Source organism: Egretta garzetta, unplaced genomic scaffold (genome assembly GCF_000687185.1).
Source record: "Egretta garzetta isolate BGI_Z169 unplaced genomic scaffold, ASM68718v1 scaffold386, whole genome shotgun sequence".
Classification (NCBI taxonomy): domain Eukaryota; kingdom Metazoa; phylum Chordata; class Aves; order Pelecaniformes; family Ardeidae; genus Egretta; species Egretta garzetta.
The window spans coordinates 1,043,348-1,058,054 of NW_009260063.1; the positions used below are offsets into that span (position 1 = coordinate 1,043,348).

The 14,707-nt window shown below is 41.4% G+C and overlaps 1 protein-coding gene across 1 annotated transcript in view; it reads left to right on the forward strand.

The window, feature by feature from the left end:
- Nucleotides 1-216: 216 nt before the first annotated feature.
- CPXM2 (carboxypeptidase X, M14 family member 2) overlaps nucleotides 217-14,707 on the forward strand; it is an 83,569-nt gene continuing 69,078 nt past the window's right edge. Inside the window, exons 1-2 of the mRNA XM_009641076.2 lie at nucleotides 217-228; nucleotides 3,649-4,066. Of these exons, the coding sequence (XP_009639371.2) occupies nucleotides 217-228; nucleotides 3,649-4,066 (430 nt within the window). The remainder of the gene's footprint in view (nucleotides 229-3,648; nucleotides 4,067-14,707) is intronic.

A 14,707-nucleotide genomic window follows, 5' to 3' on the forward strand; every position in this document is an offset into this window, starting at 1 on the left:
TAGGTGAGCTGGTTATTGACACAGGTTGAGACCCGGGAATGGATATTGATAGGTATGTTTGGGTGAATAAATCTTTCTTAAGAGCAAAAAGAGAGAGTTATTTGTGGTGGCTGCAGGAGGTGTGGGAGTGGGTATGGCACTGCCTGAAGTTCTGCAAAGTTCTTACCTGCAGAAGGGCAGGTGTGCAAGCAAACCTGCCACTCCTTCAGTCTCTCGATGTCCTGCTGGGTATGTCCTCGTGGCTGATGCAAAACCCTCACCAAACTTCTCTTCTGGCTCGGGTGTCCCCAGAGGCATTCTTGGGCATGGCTTCTCCTGTTTCCAGCTGTGCCCAAGCTCCTGTGGTGGCCTTTAATCTCATGGAGAGGCCCTTGCAGGGACTCTCAGCTAACTGCAGTGCATGGGAACTTCACTGAGATGAGGAACTCCTACAGAGAGTCCAGAGGAGGGCTACAAAGATGAGGAAGGGACTGGGGCACCTCTCCTATGAGGAAAGGCTGAGGGAGCTGGGCTTGTTTAGCCTGAAGAAGAGAACACTGAGAGGGGATCTCATAAATACTTACAGATATCTTAAGGGTGGATGTCACGAGGATGGAGCCAGACTCTGCAGTTGTGCCCAATGACAGGACAAGGGGCAATGGGCACAAACTAAAGCATAAGAGGTTCCAGTGGAATGTGAGGAAGAACTTCTTGACTTTGAGGGTGCCCGAGCCCTGGCACAGGCTGCCCAGGGGATTGTGGAGTCTCCTTCTCTGGAAATATTCAAAGCCTGCCTGGATAATGTCCTATGCCCCCTGTTCTGGGTGAGCCTGCTTGAGCAGGGGGGTTCCAGAGGGCCCTTCCAACCCCGGCCATTCTGGGATTCTGTGATCTTCACTGCTTTGATGCATTTGCTTGTAATCTGCCTGCAAATTCAGAAATTATTAGGGGCGAGATTAAAGAGTGAGAAGAAGCACTGCTGGCACATGATTTGGCCCCAAATTTTACCACCAACACCTCACTTAAATAACATGAACTTACAGCAATGAGTTGTTGGGTACATGTGTAATAATGTATTGTGATGGGTGATCTGGGTAACCTTTGGGTGGATATTTGTGTCACTTAAATATATTTTTTACATATATTAAATAAGTACAGGTCTGATATTGGCAGGACGAGATTTTTGCTGCTATACTGTATGCAACAATAGTCACACATATATAGAGCTACTATGCATACTCATAAAGTGGTCCAAATCCAATATGACATGTTGTTATAAAATATAGGATAAATTACCCCCCTGCTCAGTTATATGTATAGTTATATTTATAGATGAAGTACTATTTTATAGAACTAGACTGTTGTATGTGAAAGAAAAGACATGATGTTTACATACATAATTATTGAAATGAACACATGTAAAGTTGTCAAAAGCAAATAATGTGAAATTCCCCCAAATTGCATTCCTCGGGTGTTTAATTAATGTGCACTTGACTCTGTATTTTATGAAAATACTTCTTGTTATGCTTGGAAACGTCAATCCTCTTCTGTTTCTATGCATCCTTCTTCAACCACTGCAATGAGTTGAATAATAATTTGCAGCTAAAGCTCCTTTAGTTACCAAAAAAATAGGTCATTGATGATGTCATGGAAAAGTTTATTTTTCTGTTACTTCTCTAGGTGTGTGAATGTCCACAGTAATTGCAAAAGAGTGACTGTGCTGCAAGTGATAACAAAATTACATGTATTTTCTGTAGTTTGTGCTCTCTCCTCAGAAGTTAGGACCAAGGGAGGAGAGGACTGGATACTTTGGAAAGGGAAAACAAAGAAAGAACATCTGTGAAATCACTAAGATGGAATATCTGGGATATTCAGCCTGGCACTGGATACAGAGAACAAGCAGTGCGTTTCACACACCCAATCCAGTGGGCCATAGCTCCCACACTGTGCCCAGTCGCTGCACACTCTGTGCCAAAGTTGGCAAAGCCATCTATTCCAGATAAAACTATCTGAAAAGTTTGATGGGAAGTGTTTTCCATTAAAGGATTTTTTTTTTTTTAAATCTAATTCAGTAAAGCAATGAAAAAGCAAAGTATCTTTCATTCTAGTTTTAGAAAATGAAAATTCCTATATTTAAAATAGAAAAAGCCACAGGTTTCAGATTTTTAAAAAATGTAAAACTGAAGAACGAAAATAGAATTACTAGCAAAAACATATTTTAATTTGTCTAAAAGGAAGGACAACAGACACAATGCAGTCGTTAAATTGCTTTTGAGATAGTGACTAAGAAAGCAAGGATGATCATTAAATATATGGGACTGGATCACCCAGAGTCTGGAAACCAAGTATACCAAAAGATATAGGTATTGAGATATGAAATTATACTTATTATGGTATTAAAGTGATGAGAAACACACATGAAACGTGATTGCAAAGGCAGAATAAAGAGTGGGGTAACAGATGTAATACTTTCTCTCGGATGACTGGACAATGGCAAGACATACAATATACATGATGAAAATATAAGCTGGTATTTTCAACACGGGAGTAAGGATTCATATTTCATGTGAGCCAACTGCTGCACATTTCCTTCAGCACCAAAGGTTATTTTAGAGCTATGACAAAGATGAAAGATAAGATTTTATTCTCAGACAAATTGATTCCATTAACGACACTGGGTTGCATGTGTGCAGCTGCTAGCACAACGCATCCTAATCTGTTTAGAAGATGTTTCAGAGAGAACAAAAGTCAGGATCACTCCAAAAGGAGTGAGAAAAAGGGCCACTGATGAAACATGTCCTTCCCGGTTTTCAGCTGGGCTGAGGCCAGGGAGCTCCTATATACCCTAGGAGAAGCCTCTTCTAAATTGGCACATGCTGTGTGTTGAGTTATATTGGTTGTATATAACTAATATATATTTTATACATATATAAAGTATATACATAAAATATGTTAGTTATAAACTATGTATAGGTTATATATATATGACCTAATATAAACAAGGGAGGCTGAGTCTGGTGCTGGAGAGGGATCCTATATTTATAAAAGCTAAAAAGAGAGAAAATACCATGAAAGGGAATATAACACAGCACGTAGAGAAAGAGGATTTTTTGCCATAGACCCACATCACACATGTCTTCATGCATGCCCAGGGTCACAGCGCAGGCAGAGGATCGCTGCCAGATGCAGGCAGGGCTCATCCCTGGCTCTGTGTGCCCACCCGCATCTGCACAGAGTCTCCTGGGGGAGGGAAACACTTTTGTATGCAGGCTGGGAGGCAAAGGCTGGCTGCCAAGTTTACTTTTCTTTGGATAAATGCTCTCTTGGATTAGCTGCATGCGGGAAGACTAAAGAAACTGTTAGAGGATTTAGCTGAAACTGTCTTGTAACTCTGTTTTTGGAAGAAAGCAGCAATCAGAGGGAAAAGAAAGGCAGGAGAGGAAAGGCAGCAAGCTAACTGTGCTGGAGATCCCACCTGCCAAACGCCGGCGGAGCGGAGCGCTTGTCCGTCTGTCTGGCTGGTGAGCCCGGCGATCACATGCATCCCCGTCCTGCCCCCTCCCTCCGCAGCCCTCCGTCCCGCTGCGCTCCTCGCAACTTTTCCAAAACTAGCCCAAAGCGGCGGCACTTTTCGCAGGCAGGCTCCTTTAGCCCTCTGCGTCTCCCAAGGCGGGGGTGCCAGCTGCCAAGGCGCTCTGTTTTCCCTGCTTCCAAATAAAGTTCTGGGACTTGCAGGGGAGATTTCTGCAAAAGCGAACGATAATGATTGCCCCTAGCAAGAAAGGCTCATGTTCTCAACTCTGCCTCGCTCTCTGCACCTTTGGGCTGGCATTGCTGGGGGACGTATCCCAGGCTGTACCCATGGACGATCAGGATTATTACCTGCAGGAGATTAGCAACAGGGATCATTATTATTCCTTTCCATACCCCGGTGAAGAGTTTTTTCCTTTCACGGAGCGACCTGGAGAGGAAGGACCTATCCGTGCTGCAGAGACAGAGGAGCGCGCAGGGTTCAAACCCAGCAGGAAAGAGTTAAAACCGAAGAAAAGCAACAAAAAAGGAAAAACCATTCTTGAAACTCCACCAGGTAACTTTCCACCTCCTCCTCCAGAGCTTGGAGTCTGCTGAATCTCATGCTGACTGTGACTTCTAGCATTAATGAATATCCAGTTAATGGCAGTCTTGGTAGTAATAACAATAAATGTGCTCGTGGTGATGATGGTGACAACACGTTAATTTTTAATACCCCACAGAACAGATCTACAGAACTTTTATAGGCTTTTTAACCCTTTCCTCACCAAGTAAAGAGATTTTACAGCGGTAATGTGGTAATTATGCTGCACTCTAGCTAGTATATGGACTTTTCCTTCTTAATTACATTTGACAACTGGCTTGCTGCTAAAGCTGCAAAAGAAGGGAGACAGATGCTGTAGTAAAAGCTGATCCTATATGCTGACACCTTACTTTACCCCTTGTCATTTTAATCTAAGAGAGTTTCTGAATTTCTTTGAGATTTCACTTTAAAGCCCTCCAGAGGAAAATATGTAAACAAAGATCTTCCTGTAAAAGACTAAGCCATAACAAGATAAATTTAATTATTGACCTGTAAAATAAAGAAAATAAACAGCAACAAAAATGTCTCGTAATGAAAAAGGCCACCCTTAATTCCATTTTCTATTTTCTGCATTTGTTTGGATGAAAATATGCAGTTATTAAAGTTTGCAGAAACTTGGTCAGCTTTTACCATCCAGTAGTTCCCATTAGGAGCTAACTGCACCACCCTGAAAGAAGAGTAAATTCTTTCTGTGTTTCCCAAATGCATGGTAGGCACTGTACTGGTCTGGGACACTTAGGAGTGAGTTTGGCCCATGTGATGACCTTCGGAGTTGTAACATTTGGGTCCAAATCCCACTCTCCTACAGCTGATCTCCTCTTAATTCAGAAGGAAACAGCTGGAGCATATGGCACAAAGTTTGCAATTTAGAGCCGTTAATACATGCAATACAGCAAAGCAGAGGATCAAGGGTTGCAGAGTGACACTAATTTTTCCCAGTTACGTCTAGTAGAGAGTAAACAAAGTATATTCAAGTTAACATGAACACTAACAGAAATTAATTAGCCCTTGATTAGCAAAGGTCTGAGTTTTTATAATAATTAATAGTGATAAAAAAAACCCCAAAACTTTTCTGAAATCTGGAAAACTGTGGGACAGGCAGTCTGGATTGCTGGTGTAACTCATGGCTGAAATCAAGGATGACAGCAAATATACCTTATCCAGGAGAGCAGGGACCTGAGACATCTCTGCCCTTGGCTCTGTCAGCTTCCCAAGCAGATGGTACTGCCTGGCTTATTATTATTAGTAGTAGTATTAGTATTAGTATTAGTATTAATCTAACCATGGGCAACACGTGGATTTTAAAGCTACCTAATTAGGTACCAGGCTTTTTCTTCTTCAACATGGTGGAGTTAATATAGACTTCCTGCCTGTAGTGAGATGCTCTGCAGTTCAGCTCTGCTTTCACCTTCCCCATTGAATTTTTCTCAATTTCTCCAGCACCATGGCTTCACACATACTTCACCAAACACGGAGCACCACGACAGCAATGAGGATAGCATCCAGTCTGTGAGGGCAATGTTCATTTATCTTTACAGACAGGCATCTTCCTCGTTCCCCACCCGCTCCATTGACCACCTTACAGGTGCAGAGAAGGCAGCACCCATACCAATAACTACCTCCATCGTTGTGGAGAACCTGCCCCTTCCAAACCTGGTTTGGTTTATGCACTACAAACTATACTATGCTGCTGACCTACCGGGGAGCATGCTGAGGTCTTTCAGGCAGTCTGAATTTGATCATTTCCTAAGAACGTTTGCTCTTACCTAGAAAGGTTGGACTAGATGATCCTTGAGGTCCCTACCAAAATAGGAACCTATGATTCTATGATTTTACAAATGGAATCACATTCATTTCTCTATACAGAGAATTATGGAATTAGGAAGGATAAAAAAAGGCCTCCTCAAATCTTTCCCAGAAAACACTCCAATGCATGCCAACCAATTCAGTTGTGCAAGATTCATCTTCTAATTTACTGCCTTTTAGTTTCCACCCTTCCTGACTCTCTGAATCCAGGGGGTCATTTTATTTCTGCATTCAGTCAGGTGAGGTCCTTCATCAGCCTCCTCCTCTTCCTCAGCATGGCCAAGCAGAAGGTCAAGGGGAGCACAGGAGAGGCTTGTGATGCACCACCAAAGGCAGCCTGAAATAGCTCTGTCCCTCCTTCTGCAGCAGGCACGCACTCTTCTGACCTAGCTGAGCTACCACACTCCACGCTTTCACCAGCCATGTGCAATAAGAGGTTTTAAAGCCGATGAGCTTTTACAAAAATAGCAAGAGGTGCAACAAGCAACTGATCCCCTCCACCAAACTTTTGTTCCTTGCTCCAGTGCATGGAGACCTGACACCAACTCAACAAACTGGCTGTTAGCCTGACCTCTAATACGGGAAAATGCAGTGTATTTCCTCGGGAGCAGCTGAACTACTTTAACTGAAATAGCCATAATAAGCCCTAAGGCAAACACCTAGCAAAGAGAATGGTTACCATTTGTTAAAGATGTAAGTGAAAACAGGAGGTTTTTAGCAGGAAGCATCAGGCAATTTTAACTGCAGACCGTGTTAAGTGTTCTAGCTCTAATATTTGAAATTTCTCCTTTCTCCTCTCCCAAAGGCAGGCAAGGGCCAGGTTCTGCCGGTGCAGTGACTCCAACGCTTAGTGCCACGTCACCATGTCACCGGGGATCGGTTTGAGCTGAAGATCTGAAAAATCTGGCCCCTCACTGAGGTGCCTAAATAGCAATACATACCTATGACTAGGTATTTGGCCTGTTAAGAGGACAGCTAGAAATAATAATAGCAGTTGCCAAACAGATATCCATGAACAGTAACTATAAATCTGGCTGTGTAAATATGTGTGTTGTATATATATGTATACATTTATGTGTTTATACATATATCTGGAACTGGAATTAATTTACTGAACATACAGTAAATACAAAAAATTACTTTTTGTGAGGTTTGCTGGCAGCTGGGCATGCGGGATTAATTAATTGTAACAAACAATAGTCTGGCTGGGAGCTGGGATGAAGAAAGCAGAGGAACAAGAACGTGTGATCTGCCCTTTGGCTCAGCAGCTGGTACTGATCAGCCCTAGCTTTGAATCAAAATTGAAATCACACAGAGCAGTCTGAAGGACACGGCACATAACAGATGACACAGACTCGATTTGTTTAAGCTAATTACTGAAGGTGGTGAGAATATAGATATTTTCAATCTGTGAAATATTAATGTAGAAAGAAATCCTATTGATGCTGGTGGGGTTGCAGTGTTTGTTTTTTAAAAAAGTATTATTAGAATCAATATTTGCAAATAATTCAGATAACAGTTAAAAATACCAGTCTGCCTCCTTGCCCTTTAAATGACTCACAAATGAAGTGGTACGAGGTCATCCTTGGAAGGTAAACAGTTGGATTGACAGGTTTCTGTATATACATATTTCCATCTTCTAATTCCATCCTTGTTTGTTTAGGCTTCTATCCAAAGCCCATTCAAATCAGTGGAAAGAAACTTGTTAATGTCAATGTTTTTCTTTTATGAGGCCTTTAATAGAGTTTAATACACGCTGCCTCAGCTACCATCTGTGGGGCAGAGCCCTACAAATGCTTTGGGGGTCCATCTGCATGCACTGAGCAGTTTCTGGGGGCGAGCTCCCCACAAACACCACTCAGTGTTGCCCGCTGTTCTGGGTCATGACTGACCAGTTCCCACTGCCAACGTTATTGCGCCCAAATCTACCACAATTAAATCTGTAATTATTTTGATTTGACTTGCAAAACTTATACTTGCTATAGTAGTTCTTGATCTGGCCACACTCAATTCTGACTGCCTTTAGAAAATAAAGGAGTGATGTTTATTTATATGGCAGAGCTCAGAAAGAGTTTTAGTGCACATTTATTTTGTATTCCACAGGTCTTCCTGTGTTTGATCTCTGTGCAATCCAACGTATGTGTCTGCATAGTAGTCATGATTTCCCTTGGCTTGTCTTACCCGTTGCTTTCCCCAGGCTTGATCAAACTCTTCAGACGCATCACTGTTTACTTGCCCCGTATGTTTATTTTTGTGTGAAGCTGCCACCTGTTCAAGAATGTAATTGGTAAGGGGTTTTTTTTGTGGTTTTGGTTTTTTTTTTTTAATTTATGTAGGACACAGGAATCTCTTGGATGGGTCAGGATCTCATTGGACCAGGTGTCTGAGGAGGAGTCAGTGAGGGAAGGCGGAAAGAGGATAAAATGGCCAATGCAAGCAACCATGAAAAGTATCTTGTGGAAAGAATTTGAATGTTTAAAAATAGACTGATAGTACATTAACTGAGACGTTCGTCAAGATATGGGGTAATGAAGGCTTGGACAGAGATCAATGAATGAATAAGGAGGAAAAGCTGAATCATAGAGATGTTACTCAGGAAAAAAAGGAAAGACTTTGTTGTAAAATGGTGATGAAGACCTGAAGAGAGTGCAAAGTTAAAAACATGACAAGTTTATGGTGTTACTGGTATTTGAGTGGTGAATTTGTTCCCTAGGAGGAAAATAGGAGAGAGTGATATAGAAGGCATTGAACTGATAGCTGAAAGCACTTCAGAAGAGGTCACCAAGACAGACCAGGTTTCCAGCTAGAACAGAAAGAAACATAGAAGGAAAAGGTAGCCTGTGAATCAGCATGGCTTCCCACAGTTGTGGGTTTGGATGGGATTAGCTAGAGCAAAGATGGAAAGGTGGGAGATTGAAAACAGACAGGCAGGCTGAATGCATACCTAGAGAGTTAGGAGGGTCTAGAAGCAAAGGGAGTCATCAAAGTCAAAGTTTTCCAAAGACATTTGAAGTCCAGCATGTTGAACTTTACGGCACATTGAAGACGGGGTAATACCTTAGAGCTCTGGCTAGGAAGAAGTCATTAGAAACATTGGCAAGGTGCCTTTGAGTGCAATACAAGGGCTGAAAGCCAGGCGGGGCAGGCAACTGGCATGGTTCTGGCAGGGACCAGAGCCAGCAGTGGCTTTTGGCAGTGTGTTAGAGAGCTTAGAGGGAAGGTGTGAAGGGAAATGGGGCAGGAGATGGAAATACAAAAGAGATTCATGGGGAACAGGAAATAGGCTTTTGGGTTAGGAAACCAAATCAGAGGGTAAAATGAAGGTTGGGGGGTGACTACATACATGAACTCGTGTTTAAGTGAGGGCTATTGAGTGATAAATGACTCATATAGGAACCAAGAAGAAAAAAGCACAGAATTACCCATATGCTAAGTAATTACCAGTGTTGCTGTTTTCTAGCCCGTTGGTATGCTCTATCTTAAACATTTTAGCTGGCTTCCTTTCCTGAGGAGCCCAGAGAAAGTGGAGCACTCCTGTGACCTAGAATGTAGATTGTAATTTTAAAGCTTTTGCTTAAACTTCTTATATTGCCAACTTTTAAGAATAAACACATTGGCCCTAGGTGCATATCCCATGAATTTTAATATGACCTGTGTCACGTCCTAATTGCCAGATGTGACAAGCAAAGACGAAAACATGTGGCTTTTAATGAGCTTTCTTTCATCTACCAGCTTCTATTTTCTCCTCAGCATTTCTACAAATATGTAGAATAATAAAATGTAACATAGCCATTCCATTTAAGAGCCCACCCTTCACAGAATGTCACAACAAAAGAGGACAAAGGATGACTAAGAATGAATAATGAGAAATGCCCTCAAAATTAGGCAAACCTTTTTGATTAACATCTTTCCTTACCCATGGCTTCAATCAATAATGTAACATGAGAAAAAAAAATCAAGATAAACACATTTGATTATGCTAGAGAAAACCGTTTTCTACAATAATTCTCATAGCAGTCTTCTCCGAATTCAAACTAATTTTTAAGGTGAGAAGAATACCTCTTTAAAAAAAAGGATGGTTTCACTGGATAGATTTTAATAGTATGAGCCCGAGTCTAGACTTGTACCTGAAATGCCAGCATATTACAAGTCACTCATTATTTTAATTCATTCTTGGTTTTTAATGTCATTCGCTGTTCAGTGAGCTGGCTAGACAGGTCAATCTGATGGTTCACAATCAAATTTCATTTACTGCTTTTGGTTTTGGAATGAGGACTTCTGTCAGCTATGTGAACCTAGAATCTATCAAAAAGATGAAGTAGTGGAAGGTATGGTGCAGAAGAAGCAATTTCTTGAATTTTCAACATCTGACATGCCTGTTCTTCCCAGGATTTTTAAGCCTTGCCCAATTCTTTGTCTATGTGAATAGCAGACTACCAAAACATTTGTTGTCTGGGTAGAGAGTTGAGATTTGATTGTCATATTCACAGATGGTGGTTGCTTGCGCCTGTATTATTCTTATGCAAAGGATGCATCAGATCTGGTCCTCTTCACAGGCCTCTGCTGAGGCTATGTCTTGTGGTACTGCTTGTTTTATAAAGCAAGGCTTTTTGAAATGAACAGACAAATATGTGCCTTTAACGCTAGGTTTTTGGGTACTCAAGGAAAACAGGAACAAGCAAGGTTCTAATGTAGCCAAAATTATTTGCCTTTTAAAATGCAGTGATTACATTAAGCAAAACACTCCATGGCCTTTACTCAGCTCAAACAAACATTCACGGAGAGAAAACAGAGGTAATAGGAATAATCACTCATGTTAGAAATAGATAATCTCCTTTAATCTTTCTGTCCCTGGGAGCTACCTTAACAGACAGTTTGGTCCTATTTAATTCAGTAGGCCATGAATCAAAGACGGCATTCAAGTTGCCTTCATTTTTGCGTGGGATTTCACTCAGGGATGGTCATGACCGTCATACCTGTGCAGTCACATCTCCAGTGCAGAAGTTAACTTCTCAGTAACCGGCCTTAACACGCTATCCATGCCCAGGAGAGAATGAAGCGTATGGACAACGGACTAAGGGTATTTAGAAGACACTGTGGCTGGCCCCAAGACAGGTGTGTAACACTGCTGCTGCCTGATTGTTTTCCCGATGAGGACTTCTTTTCCTGAGCCACAGATGATGCTGATCACTGAGCACCACAGCTACCTCTTTCAGGGGCTTGCCTAGATCCTCTGGAAGTCTTCCTCTGGCTGTTTCTGTTGACTTCAAAAGGTGCCTGATGGGGCTTTTGCATATCTAATCAAGTAACGAAAAAACACCTACATTAAACCCTTAGTGAAATACACTGCAATGTTAATTCATTACTTCTGAGGCAAACACATTTCTAATTTCCTTGTAGCACAGCAAAAGGAAAATTTATAATTCCATTCCCCTGTGGTTTTATCATCCCAGCATGGGGAAGAACAGGGTACTCTGTGTGTCTGCTGTGTGCTGGAAGGGATGGAACACCATCAGAGGAGCTAGGCATTTTATTCTTCGTGCAGTCACCAGGCAGTGCTAAATCAACTTGACAGGTGTAAAAGGAAAACTGTTTCTCTTTTCTACCCATAGCTAAAAACGGCAACAAAAAAAAGGTGAGAAAAACAGGAGGGGGAACGAAGAGATGCCAGATGGTGACTCTGAGAGTCAGAGTGCCTATGAAGACATCAGAGGAAGTATGTGGGGATCGTTTAAAGCATCTTTGGAGTACTTGGGTTTAGCTGTTAATCTCTCCAGCCGTTTTTGAATTAAATTACACAGGATAGTCTGGCAAGTCTGCTGATAGATATCTAAGTCCTCTTTTGGGCATAAAATAGTTCCCTTCTGGTGGGTAACATACATGCATTGGCAAGCATGGATTTGTACCATGTTATTATCAGTTAAATGGAGATGAGGAAAGATAAGGGTTTCATTCCTTATTTCCACAGCGATCTACATCATTGTTCTAAACAGAAAGAGGCTTTAAAGTGACTTTCTGATTCTGGAGGGGTGTTTAAGGGAGCTGCCTTATAAATGGGAATCAGGCCCAATACACTGTAAAGTATATTCTACAAGAATGTCTTGTAAAAAGTTATATGAGATACTATTCATATGTCAGAGCTGGAGGAACACATTTGACTCTTGGATTAGGAAGAGTGATTGATTTCCTATTCTGACACGTGAGTGAGCCCCAAACCTGCATTGCATGGTCTGTGTGGGGCTGCATCACGCTGGGTCCACCAGGATTTGATATTGCCGAAAATCGCAAAGTTGGCAAGTTTCAGTAGGTCATAGTGACTTCCAGTAACTATTGCTCATGGGTGAAATCGAATATCTGATTAGTAGTGAAAGCACCCAGGTGCAGTATTAATCTTCTGTTCCCTTATGGTTATCTACAGCATGTGAATCCTGTGAATGTACAGGTCTGCAAATCCTAGTAAATGGTACAGTTCTACTCCTGCTTTCACACAAGCATTAGCAGGATGCTGTATTTGCAAATTTGCTGCTGCATCCAACAGTCCAAACAAGGAATGTAATAAGAGTTGTTTTATACAGACATTAAACATAGTTCACACACTGGCAGCTTACACTTCCTTTTACTTTTTTCTGCAGTGTACCTACCCTGCAGTTTCTAGCTACCAGCACAGAAAATATTACTTTCAAAGTGAATAGTGTACCTGATAGATTTAGCTCTCTTTTTTTTTTGCTTAATCACTTAAAGATCTATTTGGAGTTTTATCTTTTTTTTTTTTTTTTTTTTTTTTTTTTTTTTTTTTTTTTTTTTTTTTTTTTTTTTTTTTCATTAACATGAATTGCCTGACAGACTTCATGTACGACTATAGGTCAGCCTTGGGCTGCTTATGTATTATGTGAGGTATGTACCTAGCAATAGTGTCATTCTGCTATAATCATGATTACCAAGGACCAAGTTCAACTAACAAAGCAACTTAAATCTTCATGAAGTTGATACTAAAGGGTTACGTGTGGGTTTATATTTATAAACTTCTAAAAATACAGGAGTTTTTGAAAGTGGCTTGGTCTCATACTCAAGACAACAGATGAAAATCTAAGAGAAACTCCTATTCTTAGAAATATGGCCACAGGTAGTGGTCATTTTGGTCGTGGTGATTGAAACTGTAGGTGATATTTCTCCATTTCATCCACTGGGTGTTAATGCAAGTATCAAAATAATCATCAGGGCAGGATTTCTCATTTCCTAGCCCTTAGTTTGGAGAATCACACTCATTTTAGTTCTCCAGCCCCCATTCAGCTCCTTCTGAGCTGTAGGAAAAGAGTAGTATCTCCTGCAGCATGGGCTGAGAGCACCTGTGTGCCTCAGTAGCTTGATGTTTGGCAACTTTCCCTGTGGGATGCGTGTTCATGTCGGCAATGAGGATGCTTTAGCCATCTGGGCAATTGTTTGAAGTCAGATAAAGGGAAACACCCTGTTCCGTTGCCATGTCTGGTGGCCATGTTTCACCCAGAGCCTGGAATGTTGGACATGTTTGCAGTGTACTGATGCATTCAGGAAATGTGGACAGACAAATGCTTAGTTTTGAATCCTAGTGCGTGGTAGACAGACCTTCACCATCCAGAAGGAGACACTACTGGATATGCCCCAAAGCTGAAGGCTAGGTGCAGCCTTCAGCTGGTCTATAATGGGACTCGGTTGGGCTAACAGAGTTTCCTAAATCTAATTTGTTTGCTTAGATTATGGGGCTTGATCCTGTACATTATTTATTCCTCACACTCCCATGTATCACAAATGTAGTACTTCTCTTGGCATTTCCCTTCTTTAGGCTCTATAAGATTGATCCTCCTGGCTGGGACCTAAAAGATAACTGAGGGGGAACCTCAAATGTCCCTGCTTGACTTTCAGAGTTTTCTCTGGCCTACAGAGGGGCTCAGGAGGTCTGCAGTCTCTATTTTCCCCAGATTTGCCTTTTACCTGTTTCCTTGTATGAACTTTAGAAAGCAAAACAGTCTCCCATTTCAAGGGGAGTTATGTTTGGCCAGAGTACAGAGAGAGGCCAGGTATCTCCTTCCTCTAACACATCCAAGATTTATTGTAAACTGTGTGCTGGGGGACAGTGTTGTGTGCAATGGGAGCAACTGAGAACCATCTTTCTCATTCTTTCTCAGAAATTAGAGTATTTTTATGTTCTTCTCTTCAGAGATACAGTGTTTTATGGTGACAGGTTTATGTCTCCTCTCTACTGCCAGGGTCCTCCTAAAATATCTGTCAAATGAAGGGAAAAGTTCAAAGTATCTTAGAAGAGCTGCTCTCAAATCTGGATGTAAGCACTCCCACCACCACCGTTATGACCACCCTTTATGCAAGATTTGGCTTTAACACACTCTTTTTTCCCCAAAATAATTTTCAGTAGTGTAATGACTTTGTCCCATACACATCACAGAGGATGTCTGAACACAGGACTGGACTTCAACCCTCCCGAAGATTTGTCATTGGCTTAGAGCAGAAAATTCAATTTCAACCAAACAGCCTTGCATATGTGATTACCTAAAAGTAGAACTTAAAACGTCAGCCTTTGACAACATGATTCTTCTCTTTTTCTCCTTAATTGCTTATGTACCAAGAAGTTGCAGAAAACATTTCAGGAACAGAATTATATTTGCCATCACAAGCTGGATGGCAAGTGCCCTGCCCCAAAGAATAGACCCATTTTTATCCCACAGAGTATTTAAACCATACTTTCTTTATGCACTTTAAATTCCAAACAAAAATTCCATTGAGAACTCTGCCAAAAGTATGTCTGGGTTATATATG